This window comes from Athene noctua, chromosome 2, assembly GCF_965140245.1.
Source record: "Athene noctua chromosome 2, bAthNoc1.hap1.1, whole genome shotgun sequence".
Taxonomy (NCBI): Eukaryota; Metazoa; Chordata; class Aves; order Strigiformes; family Strigidae; genus Athene; species Athene noctua.
This window is the reverse complement of record NC_134038.1, coordinates 47,494,882-47,514,620: the sequence shown is the minus strand read 5'-3', so window position 1 is coordinate 47,514,620 and position 19,739 is coordinate 47,494,882. Positions and strand designations below refer to the sequence as shown.

Here is a 19,739-nt window from a genome sequence, read left to right as displayed (position 1 = left end):
TCTTTAGAAGCACTCCCAAGGAAACTTCAGGATAGCTGGGAAGATGTGAAGCTGTCTCAAGGAAGACCAGCAGTTGCCACTCTGCACTGATGAGGTTCTGTAGTGAGACATCAATCAGCATGAAGTACGAGTTTAGTAAGATATTGGATATAACAATGACACTTTTCTGAAGGCAACCTCAAGCAGTCGTACTCAGGAGACATGCCTATACTGGAAGGGACTGGCCTTATCCTAACAGCAGTATTTAGGGTGAGGTGATCAGGCATCGACTACAGAAGATGTGAATAAGAGAAAGAAATAACTGAAGTTATTTCTGGATAGCTGACTCAGCCTATAGCTGGTGCAAGATCTTCTCCATCTGCGCCTTTACTTCCTTAGGAGGTTCAAGGCAGGCAGAGAGCAGGTGGCTCTGAGACCTACACTGGATCCAAGAGGACAAATTTAATTGTGATACTTGGATCTATATTTGCACACACAAAAATGGACTGAGATTTATGGCCTCTCCTTCACAGGATGGGTCTGAATTTCAGTACCTTCTTAGAAGAAGAGAAAGTTAAAACTATAGTTGAATCTATGATTGTTCCAAAGAAGAGATGAATAAACCCAGTACTTAGAGGTGGAAATGCTACAGAGTAAAAACCCCATCACTCTGCTGGAATTTGTCACAGACAAACCACCTGAGGACCTGAGGACTGAAAACTAAGTATCCGTGTGAGCCTTTAGAGAAGAACATCAATTGCTCCCGATTACAAGACCCTAAATATTTCAGAGAAGGCAGACAGAAGATATATGTGCAGTAGAAGACATAGCTGGAGAACTATCAAAGTAGGCTGGGGGTAGAGCAGGAAAAAGGGGAGACTAGCTGTAGACCTTGAACATCATATGGTAACCCCCAAATTTCCTACCCTTCCCTTGAGAGAAGGAGCAATTGGGTGAGAAGAAAGAGGAGTCAGAGGGTAGAGAACTGAAGTAAGTCTCTTACCTCCCCATCCTCTAGCATCTTCTCCTGATGTAGATTTAGCGAGACAGCTTGGAAAGGCTGCCCTCCTGAGAAGCATTCCTGGCTGGCTGGTTGCTGTTTAGTTGGCAGTTTGAGGCACAGTGCCCTGAAACCGGACTAATGAAACTTTGAAACCTAGGCACAGGTGTCACTCGTTTTCTCTGTGGAAGATACATGCCAGAGCTTTTTTCAGATGAGGCCAGGATAGTGACCTGGCACAAGGTACCTGCTTCATCCCCTCCTGGCATGCACGAGACAGAAGAAGCTGTAGATATTTGAAAGTGGAAGAGAGGAAAAAGACACTTGGTTCCTAACAGGCTTTTGACTGTCTGGTAAGATGAAAGGTGAAGCAAACATGCATTGATGGTAGAGATAAGCTATACGCTTTCACAAGCATGGTGAGATGTTAGGAGCAAATGCACCTCTCATCCGATGGGTAGCAACTGGTAAGAATTTGCAACAATACTCTCATAGCCAAAAATAAGTGCCTTTAAAAAGACATCCGATAGATCTTTAAGAACAAATGTAGAGTGGCAAAATGGTGTTGCCTCCAGCCAACTCAAAATTATAAAATGCTAGTGACTCGGATCTCATGATTTATAGACCACCCACTTCTGCTCTTATTGAGGAAATTCTTCATTAATACAAAGCTCCAGCTAGATCAGCCTACTGAATTTACTCAATAATTTTGAGAAATTAGGTTTGTGTGTCTGCATGAATTGGACTGGAAGGCCCACTTTTTCCTGTTCAGAGACAATAATATTTATAGCTTTAAATGCTATGTCAAGTTAAATGTGATAATGTTTCACAATCATGTATTTAAACACAGAAATCTGTTTATTTACCCAAACAAAACAGAGGAAATTATTCCAGCCCTCAGGTTTTGAATTCTTGTTTAAATATGTGAACATCAGTCCACAACTTAGAGATGTTTGTGTATCTATGTACCTCCAAAATACTCATATTTCATAGGCTTTTTCACATTAATATTCACCAACAGTATCACAAAAGTTCTTTTTCTTTTACATAACTGTAAGCAACAGTAATTCTAGAAACACTAGAGAAAAAAAAGCATAGCAATGTCCACAGTTACAAGAAAAAGTGCACATTACTTGGTCACAATCACAGTCATTACTTGGAAAACTATATGTAACAAGTAGATATAAAATATCACTGATGCCTTAAACTCATCGTCAAAAACAGAATTACATAAAATTTTGTACATGAAATAAGGCAAATTTAGGAATGCACAAGAAACTTGTTATTCAACAAAAGCTAAACAACAGAACAGATAGTACAGTAAGCATAAACTAAAGTACTTTTTTCTATATACTTAAAAATAAGCCTGCCGTAGTGCACAAAGAAAACACCATTTATGTGTAATCAATATTATAAAATAAGAAATAGAGGGGTTGGGAAGAGTGGGGAAGGGGAGAGAAGAGTTTTATTATAGTTGCAGCTGCATCCATTTACAGGTTTGTACAGGTTTTAGCTAGGCCTGGGAATTATACAAATCATACCAGAAGTGTCAATGACCTTCCTCGGTAGAATTTTGCTTAAATTAAGGAAAGAAAAATAAATACACACAAGAGTGCAAATTTTCAGATTGTCACTTGCAACCTCTTAACATTCATCATCTACATCCAATCACAACTAGAGGGACTTGTACAGGACAGCAGCAGTGATCATGGAGTTAGATGAGCTCACTGTAAGAAATCAATTCATCTTTTTTTTTTTTCTCAACGATATGTCTTTTTTAAAAAACCCTCAACTCTTTATTAATTGCTAATAAAGCTGCAATATATTACAGAATGGAGTTGAGAATGGTATGAATGCAGGAAATGCATGCTTCCTTTGGAAGGTATTCCATAGATGACAATTTACAGTACATGGGGGAAGAATTATCCAGCATCAGGAGTTACTCGTTGTAGAAAGAATATGAAGTTGGGGAGAAGGGCACAGTCAGGGGTTCAAGAGAGGAAGGGGGGACTTAAAATAGCTCCTCAAAACATTTTCAGGACCAGTGAAAAAGTTTACCAAAGTAAAAATGAAAAATCTTGAATGAAAACAAAAATCTTTTGTTTTGTTTTTTATAAAAATTACATTTTTTTAAAATACAAGATCCTTTTAATTGCAATTGTGCCCTGTAGCAACAGGACATTTGGCAACGTTTTGCCATATACTGCAGCTTTAAGTCCAATGAGTCAGTATCACATTCCACTAATATTGCACTTGGATCTTGAACCATTTTTTTTAAACCATCACAGCATCTTCTGTTTCCTCCACTTGTTAGAACGAGTTAATTTCTAGCCACTTTTTCGATATTTATGCTGACACACTAAAACAAAAGCAATAGGCTGGACACAGTAAAGTACCTCAGAAATACCGGAGGTCGAAGTTCACTTGAAGCACCTTAACACATCACTTTATGGATCAAGAACAGTGTGGCATTATGGTAATTAACTCTCCTAAAAGACTGTGCAGTAACTGAAGTGTGTGCTCTGGGAAATCAAAATGTCATTAGTGGAAACTCTGAGATAAGACCAGGCCAGTGTGAAGGTCACATGACTCAGTTCTGCTGCAAAATAAGGTTTTCCAGTTCATCTGCAGAACGCAATAAAAACGCAGCTGATTCTCGATACCCTGCCACAAGCTGCCTCACTGCATTTATTTCGGTTGGACTCAGCTGGGGTCTAGAGCTTGAACTACTGGAGGATCCAGAGCTGGTTGCTAACTGCCTCTTCATACTGAGATCTGTTGGACCTGCAGGTAACAAAGGAAAAGAAAAGAAGCTTCAGATTCACTGCCAGAGACACTTCCCAGGTTTGTAGCTACAAATGCAGAGTAGCAAAATCTGCTCTCAGCTGAGTGCCAGTGAGAAGCAGCAGAAACAAGCAATAACTGTTCAGTTACCAGTTGCCTTCGCAGCAACCACAGCGATTTATATTTATATATGACAGACACCCTTTAAATGCTACTTAAGTAACACGAGGGGCAAGTCCACTGCCAGCAGAAAATTACGCTCTGAAGGCGTATCCCAACAGTGAAAGCCACCTGCACCCCAACACTGCCCTGGGATCTGACGGTGGTGAGCAGGCAGAAGGTTCATCTCCTGCACCTCCCCCAGCTTCAGCTGCCATCGTAGCCTTCATGGCAATCTGCACACTTGCAGGTTTTATCACAGAATATCAAACTTAGGTTGTTTAGATATCTATTTTCACATTTTATGCTTCAATCAGCTTGTGGCCAGACTGTGAATCCCTTACAGACATAGATAAATGGTCATTCACTTGACTAGCCCTGATGCCATGTCATCACTTACATAAATAGCTGGTCATGAATGAGATTAGGCTGGTGACAATCTGGCTGCCACAGTGAGGAGTACACTATCGTCTCAGGGGGGCTGCACACAGCTGGCGCTATACTGCAAGGATCTTGTAAGGTCTGAACACTGACAAGGGAATCTGCAGCAATCACCCTGTTGCACTGGCAGTTTATACCAATATCCTTAGCATTTTTCATCAAAGAATATTCTCGAGACCATGTATGCTGCATGGAGACAAGAGCACTCCTGAGGGCAAGTCTGCAGGTTACAACGATCAGCAAAGCCGTCTGCCACCATGCAGTTTGGCTTTGTGTGGAATTTCCCTTGTCATTTGACCATCGTTATTAATCAGCTAAGATGCATGATGCTTTGACGAGATGTTTGCGTTTCCCATTTAACACGACACATTTTTTCTTCCTGGAGTGTAAATCTGGACAGGTAGAATTAGACTGAGGACTTTTTTCAACATAGAAGGGTACAAATGGCAAGTATACTTTTCAAGAAGTTTATTATGTGCAAATCTGGAAAAATAATGCTCATTCATTTTGACAGTGTAGCAAATCTATACTTCTGGGAGGCAGAAGATCAGACTAGCCTGATCTTAATCTTAATACTTTCCTGGAAATTGGGATCAAGTTATCTAAAGTGATGTGTCTCGCTTTCTTATGAGAAAAATGTCACTGTTCAGTTTCACCTGGACAATGTACATCAATGCCAAGGCTTTCTAGGCATTGGCTTATGGATGAACCTTGCTTCCTAAAAAGACTGGAAATTTAGCATATTCAACTGTCGAATACAGAACATAGCAATTCATACTCTAGAGGTTCACCTAAATAATCCCACCAGAATTGCAAGGTTCAAAACCAGACTCACTATCTTAAGTACTAACAGAAAGAGATGTACTGATTTCCAGAAGCTGAAGATCTGGTCATAAACCTTACTCATTTTTTTTCTTTTATGTTTATGTAGAGATATGGCTGAGACCACAAAGAATGTGGAGGTTTCCAAGTCCCCACACTCACTGAAGTTAATGAAAATCTCCCCTTGAGTGAATGAAAGCAGAGCTGGGAATATGAAAAGAAACTACTCAAACAGAAAGCGTCCTATTAGATCTTATTTCCTACTATGCAACTAGCATGAACAGCACTTAGCCTTACAACTGTATTACCCAGTTTTACACCAGCATAAATGAACTGACTTTTAAATAACTTCCAGTGTACAAAGGATAAATAAAAGGACAATTAGCCCAGTGAATGTTTCAGCATGACCACAGGCTGCAGGGAAACGATCACAGTGTGAAGAAGCTCAGAGGGTATTTCTAAGTAAAATCTTAACGCAGCACAGAGAAGAAGGGTATACAAATCATAAAGCCAGCTGGACTGAATGGTTGTAAGAAGCCATTAAAGACTTCTATATTTATTGAGGTGGTAGTGAAAAAGCTACCACTGACATATTGAGGGCATTGTGCTCCATATGAACCTACTTTATGTTCTTTCCTTGACTCTCATTCATGTCACAGCCAAAACCACACAAAATATATGGCAGAACGGAGCTTCTATGGCAGAGCACGTCTTTTTCTGAAACAAAACTGAAGGGCGCTTCTCATTGGTAATCCATATTTTTAAGTGATTGAATAGGATATTAAGTTTATTTCACTCATAAGTAGAAAATACATAGAAAGGTGTTTGCTTACATCTCTGAGGTTTTCCTTACAAAAATTGATGACACAAAGGAAAAGCACTGCTCTAAAAGGAAAGCTAGAAGACCAGATGTCCAGTATGCATAGTCTATAGGGTCACAGTGATTTACACAAACTGAAGATCTGGCCCTGTATTCCTAGATGTCTGGATTAACTATCCCGAGGAAAGTTTTTTAACTCTTCAAATATATATCTTTGAATCCCTGAAGGTACTGGAAATAAAGTTTTGTGCAAGTGCAAATCTGCAGTCTCCATACACAAGAAACCATCAGTACCCAGCAGACTGTGGGTATACAAAGGAAATAAGAAATCTCAGATTTCAACTTAACCCAGCTACTGCCATCTACTTGATTTTGGTTTTATTTCTATATTCTAGGAAAGCAGGATTTTACTTCACTTCCCAACTTCTGCCTTGTACTTAACAAGTCACAGTGCTGTCCTCCTTTCCCTCAAAGAAAAGCCCCCTGAGCAAAAAGGCAAAGAAATCTACACACACAGAAAAATGTCCTTAGCTGTGGTTTCAGGACAGCGAGCACACCCCTGCCTTTTCAGGAAGGGAAGCTGCGTGTGCTGGCAGAGAGCTGAACAGAAAGAGAACAAGCCATGCTTCATGTGGCAATAAGGATTTTAGTTCTTTTTTTAAATTCTCTTGTGACCCCTACAACCCACCTCCAAAGTTTGCCTGTAACAGCCCAAGCTTTTATCTGGGAGAATACCTCACTCAGAGACTAGCTCCAGGATGTATTATACTGGTCTCAGCTTTTAATAGCTGTGATAGACACTCACGGGCAGTATTACTGATTCTTAAAGGTTGTCCAGGCTGCTATATGCTAAAAACACTGTAACTTATCTGTAGCTTCATCAGTCACACCTGGTCGTTCAGAAAATAAGGAATAAATGCATCTTACAGTGTAGATTCTTCCTGTGTAATTTCATGCAAATCAGCTATTGAAACATGGGAACCTAAATCTTACTCATAAATATCTGTCACATTTCTTTAGCCAGACAAATAAATCACAGATATTCTGAACACTTAAAATAACTGGTTAAGATAGACACTTCATATACCTCTAACTCCAGAAGTCATCACTACAGATGACTGTATCTGGAGAAAGCTGAACAGCTTCACCACCGTTTCTTTTAACAACTATCCTTACTTTAAATAGAACTATTTCCTTAGTGTACTTAACATTATTTATTAAGCTGCCAATCTTCACAGGAACAAGGAAGTGTACCATTACACAGAAAGCAATCTGAATATTTTTGCAATGAATTTTGCAATGTCAGGTTTCCTCAAGGTGATACTGTACATTTTAGCATACTGCTCCTTATATCCTGGAGTACTTCAAGACAATTAAAAAGCTTGATTGCAAACATTATCAGATTCTACAGTGCCTATGTGTGCAAGCAAAGATTAAGCATATATCACAGAGATGAAGACAGGATAGTTTTATTTATTTATTTATTTATTTCTCGTAGTGCACACTATTACAACTCACAATTGTCACCTCCCACGTTTTTAAAATAGCAGAACATTCTTTCAGGCAATGGGTTAAACAAATTTCTCAGATCCTTTCTTTTATACTGTTTCAGAAGATTGAAGTATCGTTCTCTGTCTCTTGCTGAGGCCACCTGATTGACACTTTAACATGGGAATATTTTTGATTTACCACCTCAGTTCAGTTACACAGACCTAATTTCCCCTGTGAGGTGAAATTGTTCTTGTTGGAACCACATCAAACTGAATATGAGAACTCCGAAAACCCACTCTTCATGTGCAAGACAATCATTCATCAAATTAGCCGCTAGGAATATCTGCCATTAAATACACTGTGGGACAAATGGCTTTTCTGTAAATTGCAAGACTTAAATGGAACTAGTTATTGCTTCATGCGCTACTCATTAGCAACATGATTTATATCAAATTCCAAAACACAGGTCAGATGTATATGTGCTGTCACTGATTGGTTAGATACTATCAACTGTCTCAGCAAAAATCCCTTAAGAATTGTATGCTGTCACTGGGTAGCTACCAATCTTATAATTAAAAACTACTGAAAGAATAATAAATGTGTCAATGAATCTCAAAATGGTTATCACTATTGCAGATAATTTAGAATAACAAAAATAATTTCAAAAAGCTATATGTGCTCAAGCATCTATGTTTCTACATTTTCATTAATAGTTAAGCAACCTCCTTTTTCAGTGAAGATGTAAAAAACAGTGGCACTTATTTATAGAAAAATACATTCGTCCATGCTTTGAAATCTCTCTTGTTAATCTTTTCTATTGCACCTATTCTCCTCTCCCCTTTTTTTCCATGAGTGGCTTTAGAAGTATGTACTAAATTCTCATATACACCAATAAAACCAAAGAGAAACAAGTATCAAAGTATCCCACTTTTTCCAAATCAGATGTGTTTATTATTGCAAAAATGTTTCATTGTGATACTATGCATCTGTCAGTGTTTTCTTTTCCTCCTGCCTTCAAACAGAGAGCAGATGTGCCTAAAACTATTGTTTTGACTGCCAAGAGATCTCAGATCAAGAAAACGGGGACTAATGAATAGGACCTTTTAAGCTTCTTTCTCCCTTCTACACCTTTCCCTCTGGAAAACATACCTTCAGCTAGTTTAGATAGCAGAAGAAACTGCTGTGTTGCCTGAGGAAAGAGATGTGAAAACACAGAAATGCCTATAGCCACTGAACATCATTCATTTTCAACAAGCAGCAAACACACTGGTTTGTGATGAAATGACTGTGTGAGGTCTGCCAGTAACGTTTCCTATCCACCACAGGAGATTAATTATGTGGCATACACCTGTCTTGCCTTAATGGCTGTCTCCTGAGCTTTGTACAAAGGTAGAAAAATAGGATACTGCCCACTATATCCACAGACATTCCATCTGCATTCCTATGGTGGGAGCAGAATAATACTTGCACATGTCATGTATCCGACAATTTGAAGAGGAGGAGGAAGGGGCAAGAGGTATGTGGGGATGATCTTAATGTAGAATTCAGCCAGCATTTCCCAGCAAGAAATACCCACCTTTGTCAAAGGTTAAACTATTTAATGTCTCCGAACCCCACGTTTTTCCTTTTTTAAACAGGACTAAACACACTCTCCCATGTTCCTGACTCTATCGCTCTTTTTCTGTGTCTCTTCATGCCCTAAGCTCCAGCTGTGTTAGAGACAAACTGTTTTGTCTTTCCTCCCTCTCTCCACTTTGATGTCATCAGGGTAGCACTGAGAACACAGAAGACTGTGCAAGAGTAGAGGTATAAAAAAGAGGTAGAGAGAGAAACCACAGCAAAAATCCCATCCAATCCCTACATCACAGCCAGCCATGCTGAGGGTAACCCAGTGAGCACTTTAAGAATTAGCTACATACTGGATATTCTCAGCTGGACTTTTCCCTAGTTGATTGCCAGGAAGCCTCTACTGATCATGAAAATGCCAAGATTTTACAGAATGTTACAACTTCACTAAATCTGAGGGTGTGGAAATGAGGCACCCTACCTACTGTCACATGCAAAAGCAGACCAGAGCTCCTGGCCCTCCTCTCCCTGGCCCAGAGCAGCACAGACACGCTGATCACTGAGGCTCAGCCAGCTCAGCAGCACCAGCTCCAGGAGCTTCCCCCAGCTACCCTGTTGTCTTCAGCAGGGCTGCATCGCCTGAAGGAGCAGGAGCCAGAAGGACCAGGAAGGCTGATTTTCACATGAGCAAGAGACCTGGCTAAAGCTGGGAAGGGCTGGCAGACTGCAGCCCTTCTGGGCCTCTGGAAGGGAGCAGTGGGGAGAGATGAGCTGTGTGGTGGGCGTCCGGCACCTACCAGCTGGGCCATGGGGCCACTGGCCATGGCCTGCAGGCCCACCTGTGGGAGAGGAGGCTGAAAGAGAAACTTGTCAGGGCTCAGGATTTGCTCGTGGTGTGAATGTGTTTGAATTCAGCAGGAGGACTCACCTGAGCTGGAAGGGGACTGGACGTTTGTGGTGCCTGGGATGCAGTGCTGAGTTGTGGCTGTGGTGGAAGTAGGCTGCAGATCTGTGTAGAGAAATGGAGACACAACAGCTGCTTTGTTTTACCATGACACGAGAGCACGTTCTCCATGGCTAGCCTGCCATCGAGTATGAAACATCCTCTCTTTTTACACACACAAAGGGAAATGACCGACATTTCCGTCCAGAAAACCAGACAACGATGCAGATGAAACAGCCCAAAATCATCTGCAGGAAACACAGCAATGGCAGCAGACACACCTCTTAGGGAAAATGAATTTCAGGAAACAAAGTGGCTGTGGAGAGCAAGGCTCTGACAAGTCCGCCCTGGCTTCAGAGAGTCCTGACAGCCATCGGGAGAGGGCAGACAGCAACCCAATGGATGTGAGGAGAGAGAGCAATCTCACTTTGTCAGGAGAAACTCAGGAAGCATGCAGGGACTTCAACAGCTTCAGGTGACAACAAGAGATTTTGCTCCCAACAGAGCATCTGTCTCCTGTCCTCACCCTCCTGCCCTCAAGTTGGGCATCCCTCCAAGCTCAGTCCAGGTGTAATGGAGCAGGGCCAGCTGAAACCTTTGTGGCTGGCTAGGAGCTGGCAAGCAAATTTTGTTTACATGGACTGAGCTACCCTACGTTGGAGATTCTCCATTCAGTTCTGTAGCAGGAATTGCATTAGCCTTAAAACAGACAGCTGTTGAAATCTACCTTTCCCAAAGAGCAGCTCTCCTTTAACATCCCCAAGAATCAAGGATAACGTGCCCAAAGGCTTCTCCCCAGCCCATGTACAGGCTGGCAGAGGCTCTGTCAACCTGTAGATTGCTTGGTGATGGGGTGAAGCTTTCCAGCCAATATGGCTTGGCCTGAAGGGTTTAAAAGCAAGGGAAAAAAGAGACCTTGGTGCTGTAAGCTCAAACCTTTTCCTGCTGTGCTTTTTTCCACAATAAAGGAGGGGTCATTGTACAAGCTGTTGCATTCTTCTTGCTCATATTGAGCAGTTGCATGAAGGCTTGCTCCATACAGTTGTGCAAGGAGCTAATTATGTTTCTGTAATTAGCCATGTGGAAGGACAGGCTGAGGAGGGAAGCACTGCAACAGTGGGCACAGAGAGGTCCCTGAGCCAGAGCCACCAAACAGTTGGGTGAGCAGATAGCTAAGTCTGTAGGATGGGATCAGAGTAGGGATAAACTTCATAGGGGAGGGAATAATCAAATTACATGAGTCACAGCATACAAAATACACACATCAGTTGGACTACTAGATAGGAAAGCTAATTGGACACAGTCATCTTACTATGGGAGAAGGTCCAGAAATAGGTATTCAAGCAGTGAGTTTTACCTAGCTTTTGCAACTTCTTTTTTCTGTTTTAGCAGATATACAAACACAGACTGTATTTGTTTATACACACATCCTGACTGAGGTGTATATTTATTTTTACACTAGAAGAACATTTGTAAACGTGACAAGAACATTTGATGGGTTACTACACTGAAAAGGAAATGCATTCTTAAATTACTTTGGAGGACCTGAAAAAAATTTGCCAGCAACACCCTATTCTCCAGAGAGGGAACTCATTAACCATCCTAACAGCCTTGCATATGTTTGGAACCAGAGTCCTTGAAACAGAATAACTATTGCAAACAAATATCCTGTGAGGTCTGTCAGGAGGGCAATGGTTACCCCTCTCAACTGCAACTCCATCTACTCTTCTTAGTCTACAAATGAAGAAGCGTATATCCATGGACATATCAGAGAAGACTGACAGATCCCAAAGAACTGGCCTCCAAGTCCTCACATTTCTTCTATAGGGAAATCAGCTAATGGAGGCAGAGCACTTTACCCTCAATAGCCAAGAGATAACTAGGTTGGCTACTGGTTGCTTTTGTGTCAATGAAAATGATGGAGTTGTCTTTCCACAACTTTCCTGATGATCTTCCTGAACTGGCAGGTGGGTCACAAATCAGCAGTCAGCTATATTGTTAGCATCAACAGGTTTCCAAGTGCTGGCACACAGACTTTTGGTTCGTGTAGCTTGTATGCTTTGGATCATGTAGGATTGCTGTGGAGAAGACAGACACCTTTCCACAACGCTCCAACTACGCACAACCATCTGGGAGAGGTGTGATGGTTTACTAGTCTGCCAAAGTAAGAGGACATACAGAAAAAAAATTTTCCAGTGCATGTAAGGCAAGGGAGAAGAAATGTTTGAGCACATGTCAGTATGCAAACTGTAAGCATCCACTGGTCCCCTCACCCCAGTGATGCTACGCAGGGAAATGCAGTGTACTGCACAGTTAGCTGTGCGTTAGCTGTGCAGCATCTGGCAGCTCCTGAATCAACACTGCTTGTCCTGCAAAACCATCTCGAGCTTTAATTGGGAAAAAACACTGGAGTCCTCTACATTAAAGGGACAAAGAAAACTTTGCTTATAATCAGAAAACAACACTAATTTATGATGTTTAATTTGTACTTCATTTTTTGAAATTGCATGCTGAAGTGACATACAATACTTTTGCCTAAATCCCACAATTCACTGAAAAATGGGAGTTATGAAAATGTATCCTATTACTAGAGGTTTGAAGGGAAGAACAAATACACAAACCAGTTGTGATTCCTCACAGTTTAAGGTTATGTAAACCAGGACAATTCCGATAGTTTCTTCTGACAAATAACACATGGGGAGTTTAATCCTACTCTTAGTTGGGTGAAAGAGCAAATGCCAACTGTTTTCAGTGGGAACTGGCTCAGATCTTCTCTGGCCACAATGTAAAAGACAATTTTAAAGTTCTTGTGCATTTTCCCAAGAAACTAGATTTCCACAGCCTGTCTTACTCTTACAAAAATACTTGTTGAGAGATCATATTGAGTACCTCAGATGTGTTTTTCATGGGTATGGAAACAATTGTAATCATCATTCACACTCTCTAAGTCAAAGACTTTTGGCAACTAAAATACTATCTTTTTAAAGCCTTTTGAAAACTTAATGCAAATCATTCACAGACCTTTGAGGATTCTGGGGGTGGGGGGTGAGGAAGCAGACATGACTGAAGGTCACCAGGACACCACATATCAATAACTCCTTACAGGCTGCAGCCCTGACAGCATTTTGAAAATCACTTAGCATGTTGAATAGAGAGGCTGTAGCTGAACAATTACCATCTTGCCTAAGTCAGCCCATGTACCTGAAGCAGCCCTCTCCTCAGCCAGAGAGGGATCAGCCAGGACAAAAACGCAGGGATTTCTCCATCCTCTGAGACATTTTTAAAATACTGTTCTTGGAGGCAAGAGACCTTCAGGCTTCCAGAGCAATCACTTTTCTCTGACAGACAGACAATACCCTTGTTTATCAGAATGGGCAAACCTTTTCCCTTGCTCTGAATTTGTACGAAATCAATACTGGTGACTATTTCAAACAAATAATACAGTTCACTTACATTTGTTTGTTACAAAAGCTTGCTAATGTAAGAAGAAAGGAATGATGTCTAAATGAATGACACCACTGTTTTTTTCAGAGGTGCATAGAAGCTCACTGGTAACACATAACTGCCTGCATCATTTTTAGTTTAGAGTATAGATGGATATGTTGATTTCTCATTTAACACTTGGTATGCCAGATCCTTATCTGCAGTAAATTAAAGTAGCTAGCAAGACCATGTAAGAAATCTAGGTCAATTCATTTGTATTACAAAATACAGAGTTCAGTGCTTTCAAACTCCAAACTCCACAAATGGCCTCATTTTGTGCTCAAGATAGGAGAGGACAGTAATGACAGGGCAGGTCCTCATAAAGTCATGCAAATTGACTGAAGATCTAACCTGGTATTTTTTTACTGAGCTTTGTTAGAGACTTCAGGTTCAGTTGTGCCCTATTATGAATTAGTCCCCTGAAACTGAAAGGAGACTAGCATGCAGTGAGCAAGTATTTTGCTCAGCAGTAGCTGTGGGACTGTGTTCCTGTTCATTATCTGATAATAGCCTATGGATATCAAACCCCTCGGACTAGCTTTCTATACAGCAGGGGGAAATGTACACATGAGCACATATACACACAGGCACATTTTGTAAGGAAACTCACCACTGCTAGAAGCATCATTGAGATTTAGCAGCCCACCTCCGAGCCCTCTGTAACTATGGTAACTGTAGGTCCCATTGCCATTGATGTACAACACCTCCTGTGTGCTGGAAACAGCTGATGTTGAGTAAGTGACCTGGGCTGGCTCCTGTTTGTACTGCTTGTCAGCTGGAGCAGCCTCGTCCTGCAAAAACAAGGAAAGCTTTTGAATTACTGTTACATTTTACCTTGCACGAGAGGGTCTTTTCCATTGTTAAGATTCTACATCTACTGTTTCAGAAAAGCATAATACATGTTAAACACGCACAGTTGTGTTTCGGATTGTGCAAGTATCAGCTGAAAAGGACAGAAATAAGCAAGAATATAAGTTTCCTACAAATCTGAGAATATTCATTTATTTGTGCTCCACAAGCCAACCATACATTGTTTCTCAAAGGAGAAGATGCATTCTCACACCCTGAAGAGCTCACAGTCTCCTGCAAAACCCAGCTCTGTCCAAGCTTTCCATAGGGTGGGAAAGGATAGAAAAAAGCCATTACTTTCTGAGTACAGAAGTGACACTTCTGAGTCGGAGAATCATACCATTTTTGATAAGACAAACCAATACAGAATGCACCAACTACTGCTTTTGATGTATCAGTCTCAAAAATGACAGGAGGAATAGAGGAATGGAAAAAACCCAGCATTTTCTATGTTTGCAGAGGGCTGAGTGAGTGTCCATCCACACAAGGGCCAAGTGACAAGGAAGTGTCTATAAACTTAACTCGAAAGCATTTGTTATCTGTGTATGAGCAGTGACTGTACACCATGAGTTCCCCTCAACGCTCCCTTGTTTGCCTCTTAGATGCCTGCATAATACTTAACAGGATTTAGCATAACAGTCCTCAGTTTTCCTCTCCAGGAGATCATGTTTCAGGTGAAAATGTATTTTTCCCCATCTGCGCTTAGCGTAGCTACTGCTTAGAACACCTCACCACTACTCATGATCACAGAATGCCCCTGTGGCAACTTTAGTAATGACACAAGTAAAAAAAAGAAAACCATTAAGAGGAGATTAAATGCATTTTCGTAGTCGGAAACAAGGAAAACTATCAGTGTGTGACTGCTCAGCCCACCACAGGGACCCAAGTGCCAGAATTTCTGATTTAGTCTGCAAATGTATTTGAACTTTTTCTTTGTTTCCTTTAACTCATAAGACTTTTTTAATGGGCCTGATTTTACACTGTTATCTTATGAAAATATATTTCAGTGATTTCAAATAAAATGGATCTGTGGAAGATCAGTATTTTTAAAAATAGAGGTGAGGACGTTTGCAGACCTTTTCGGAGTAGTTAACTGAAAAATGATCTGTTAGAATTATCTCCCCTTTGTGTAAGATTTTGTCCATTATATGCCTCTCTCTTCTGCACAACAATGGTTGCTAAATATACCAAATTTATTAAGAATGCTATAAAATATCTCAAAACTTTTTTTACAGTGTTTACACAAAAATAAGAATGTATATACCAGCACAGAGGGATCAAATAATTCAAAGTGTCCAGTCTCTGTGTTGAAGCAAAAAGGGTTCTGAAGAAGCTTTCCTGTTTGCATTAGTAGCAGTTGTCAGTTGAATGTCTCAAAAGAGACACTATTAACTTTTCCGAGATGAAGATATCCCTGTTTTGTAGACATTTGTTGGTGAAAGAGACTTGGGCACAACTGAGATGATTCAGGAGAAGGTATATATATTATTAACAGAAATTTCAATATTTAATACAGAACACTTAACAATCTGATAATTAATTCCATAAACAATCAGAATGGGGCCTCTTGGGCACTAATATGAGCTGAGGCAAACCTTTGCATTTTTAAGAGAGTTGGCCAAACTGGTCTCTTGTGCATTTTCTTAAGTAATAATAGGCTTAAACAGGGGGCCAAAATTGCAATGTATTTTTGCCAAGAATTTGACTTTAATATAATTTACTTTTATCTCCAAAGGACATTGCTGTCTTTTATAAAAGAAAATGTATTATTTTCTCTGAGAAAATATTCATAAGCTATACAGTAAAGTTCTATCTTGGCAACAAAGCCTAACTCATCGTCCAAATCTTTAACACTCTCAAGGCTGAGATGTTCTATATCCTTGTGTCTAGAACTAGATGATACTTCCCACCATAGACTCACTCAGAGCCATTTCATTCTCACAAAGATCAGTAAGATCAGACCTTCTGCAAATTTATCAAGGCCTGGACTGTGGGTACAGTGCAAAGGGGACTAGCTCCTAGAGCTCAGCTGAGTATCTCAGGGCCTGTCTCCTTAACCTGTCTGGAACGCACAGATTCGCTGTCCCTGAATTTATATGTCCTCCAGAGCCCCACTAGTCGTTGCGTTGAAAACCTAACAGTGAGTTTCTTGCAGAGCTGATGCACTGAGCTTCTAGCAGAGCACAGCAAGCAGAGCCTGGCCAGAGGGCACAGCAAGGCTGCCTGGTGCACCTTGGTGCCTACCAGCCCACGTGTTAGAGCACGTGGCCAAGAAGTGGGACAACTAAGTTCTGGCTCCTTGTTGCAATACACGGTGAAGAGGCGGTAAAATTGGAATGAAAGGTCTTTGCTAGCTGTGGTGAGGAGAGGACCTGAACTCAGAGCTCCCATCTCCTAGCAACCAGGCTCAAAGCAAAACTGCGGTGGGAGTCACAGCTGAAGCTGTGCCACTGTGTGGAAAGAAATGCACAACTCATAGGGCTACAGAGATAGCAAACAAAAAGGGAGCATGACTCAGTTCCCTTTCAGAGAAGTGCTGCCCTGGAAGGTTTCCAGCCCTGCTCCCTTACAGCTACTCCCTAACACAAAACTCACAAGCTGTTCTTGTGGTCAGGAATCCAAGGCTGGGGCTGTGCTGCCGAAGGGGGATCTTTGTATCGAACTAATCGCAGCCCTGTGCAACACCGGGGTGTGCCATGGGCTGGGGCTTGAGGTGGAGCCCAGGTGTCCTGGTGGGGAAGGCACTTCTCGAAGGGGTGAAAGGGGTTGAGCCGGATGCTGCGCCCAGGACTCCTGGTTCTGCTCTAATCTCTCGGCCACTATACAAAAGGTGGCTTCCTCTAAATATTATATATATTTTTAAAGAGCAGACCAATCACCTGTACCTAAATGGTGAAAAGGTTGCCATACATTTCAGACCTGAAATCTGGGCCTCATGTAAGCGCTTAGCAAAATGCTTCAGGATGACTAAATGCAGAAGCAGGGCAGGATTTCTGGTGAGCATTTTCTGAGCAGGCTCAGCTGTCAGCCTTACTGTTAAGATTATAAACCCTTAGCCTGGTCCCAGGGGGTTAGGTGTTACCTCTTATACATTCCCCTGGGATTTAAGCATTTTTTCAGAAATGTTTTGTACTTCAAAAGGCAAAACTGTATTTTTCCTTGCAACCACACCAAGGATAAAGAAGCCTGGCTGTCTTTTTCTTAGAGAGAGAGAACATGAATATCCTAATGACTTTTGTATACCTGAGATTTACTCTGCACAGGTTCATCCTCTTTCATCTTAATTGCCTTTGCTTTTAACCCAATGTTGAAATTAAACAAAAATAGTGTTGTTCCAGAACTGCGATTTTTTTAATATTCTGTGTTAGTCATTCAGCATTTCTTGTTTCTCCCTATATTATGTTTACACTAGAAAGTCTTAATAATTTATTTATACTGTTTTGTTTTGTTTTGTTTTTTATTTCATAATAATCAGTAACAATTAACTAACCATTTATTAAAATATTTGACCTAACTACCTGGAACACACAATTTTGTAATTCATAACAAATTTATAAAACCCGTAAAGTATTAACTAACTACTTTTAACCTATTTATAATTTACCTTTAATAAGAAGTATGAACAAGATGTGACTAAAACATTTGTCCATCTAGAATTTGACTTATACCATCTTTGTTTTGTATATGGTAACGAAAATAACTCATCCTTCTAACAATATTTCTCTTCTGAATTTATTTCGGAGGAGAAGTAATTTAAATCTTGAACATATCATCTGGAAAATTATGTAAATCACAGAAAGGCAAAAATACCTTTTAGGTGCAAAAGCATGCTAAAATATAAAGTTATCTGGTCACTTGAAAAAGTGGAAGCATTAAGTATATACTATGATCCTCAGAGATCAGAGATCTATGTCTCAGTTTTGTGTCGAGGTCTGTACTAGGAAAACACTTTTTTTTTTTTCTTTAAAAGAGCAGATAGGTGCAATTTATTTTATTTTAATTTTAATCACAGAAGCAATTAAGTAATCCTCTAAGGGCAGTACACACTTAGAAAAGATTTCATTAACTAACTGTTGCATAACCTGTATATTGAGGAAACCCTACTCTGCTCTGACTGATATCCTGAGCAGTTTATGAATAGTTTAAAAGGAAATACTATCCACAGCAACACAGATGCTAGTGCAGAATGTCACGACTGTGGTACAAAGAGAGAGGCTCACCGGCAGTGTCCCAGCCTCCTGTTCCCCATGCTAGCGGTTGCACCGCATACACATTTCATTTCAAAAAGTCTGTCCTTCGTGGAAACAACTCTAGAAATGCCACTGCTCCTTTCTGTTTCCCATCTCCTTCACCACCACGAAAATAACAGACAAAAGTAATACCTTGTTAAAATAAAAAGCACTGGCAAATCTGTGCTACATCGAGTTTTTATATGATAAATACACAAATGTCAGAAATTCTGTCTATTTCCATAAGAGAGAGCAGTGCTATTGCCTTGGCAATATGTAAATATAAATGTCAATCCCAAAAGGGAGTATGTATGCAGATCAACCCACATGGACGATGCTAGCTGACCAGAAAGCTAACAAAACTTCTGCAACAACAATAGAAATGATAATGTTCCAAAAATGGCAAAGATGGCAACATGCATTTAATTACCATTTTCATGAATGCAGCATCCACCAGACTGACAAATTAACAACTCCGAGAATGACAGCTTTTAACTACCCCTATGTCAAGGTGATTTTTTCCCACTCAATTAGAAAAGCTACAAAAAGGCAAACACTTTTTTGCCTCATGTTTCTTGATGTTTTCTTTTTTAATATGTTAAACTGAAAAATGTGGATTGCTTGTTGTTCTTGTCAAGAAACACTTCTCTTAGAATAACACTTTGAGGTTAGGAAAACTCAAATGCAGATTAGTCTTCAAACAAACAGGCAAGCCAGGGACCCAATATTTGCATATGGTCTTCCATTTTTTCAGCATAGAAAAAAAATTTCATTCACATGAAAAAACAAAACATGCTTTCATGTGCTTTAAATTCTTTTTCAGCCTCAATGGTTTGTAGTATGGCTTTAGAAGAAAGGAGATAATGTTTCATATATTTTTCCCATTTGGAACCCACCAATTTATTTCTATGATTTTTGAATCAAAAGTAAAATAAATAGAAACACATGATAAAACCATGCAGCACTTTTCAAAGCATACCAAATTAATCCTCACAATACTCCTGTTAGATAGGGCTTTTATCACCGCTTTTCAGATGGTGAGATTTTGGCAACAAAGGCAACCTTAAGCTAGCATTACCTAATATGTAAAGTGCTTGAGTTCTGCAACCGTAACAACATAACAGGCTTCTCTTTGTGAAACTTAATTTTTAAAATAATGGGAAGAAACTCAGA

General features: G+C 40.3%; 1 protein-coding gene across 9 annotated transcripts in view; it reads right to left on the bottom strand.

Annotated features, from left to right (window-relative positions):
- Positions 1-1,832: 1,832 nt before the first annotated feature.
- Positions 1,833-19,739, bottom strand: part of NOL4 (nucleolar protein 4) — a 201,319-nt gene continuing 183,412 nt past the window's right edge. For 5 of the 9 annotated variants that reach the window (XM_074899011.1, XM_074899013.1, XM_074899015.1 and 2 more), the window contains 2 exons: positions 14,099-14,279; positions 1,833-3,763 (listed from right to left, as the gene is read on the bottom strand). In XM_074899011.1, the coding sequence (XP_074755112.1) occupies positions 3,570-3,763; positions 14,099-14,279 (375 nt within the window). In that variant the 3' untranslated portion in view covers positions 1,833-3,569. Of the gene's footprint in view, positions 3,764-9,990; positions 10,072-14,098; positions 14,280-19,739 lie in introns of all 9 variants that reach the window. The other 4 variants (XM_074899009.1, XM_074899012.1, XM_074899010.1 and 1 more) reach the window with 1 other exon arrangement.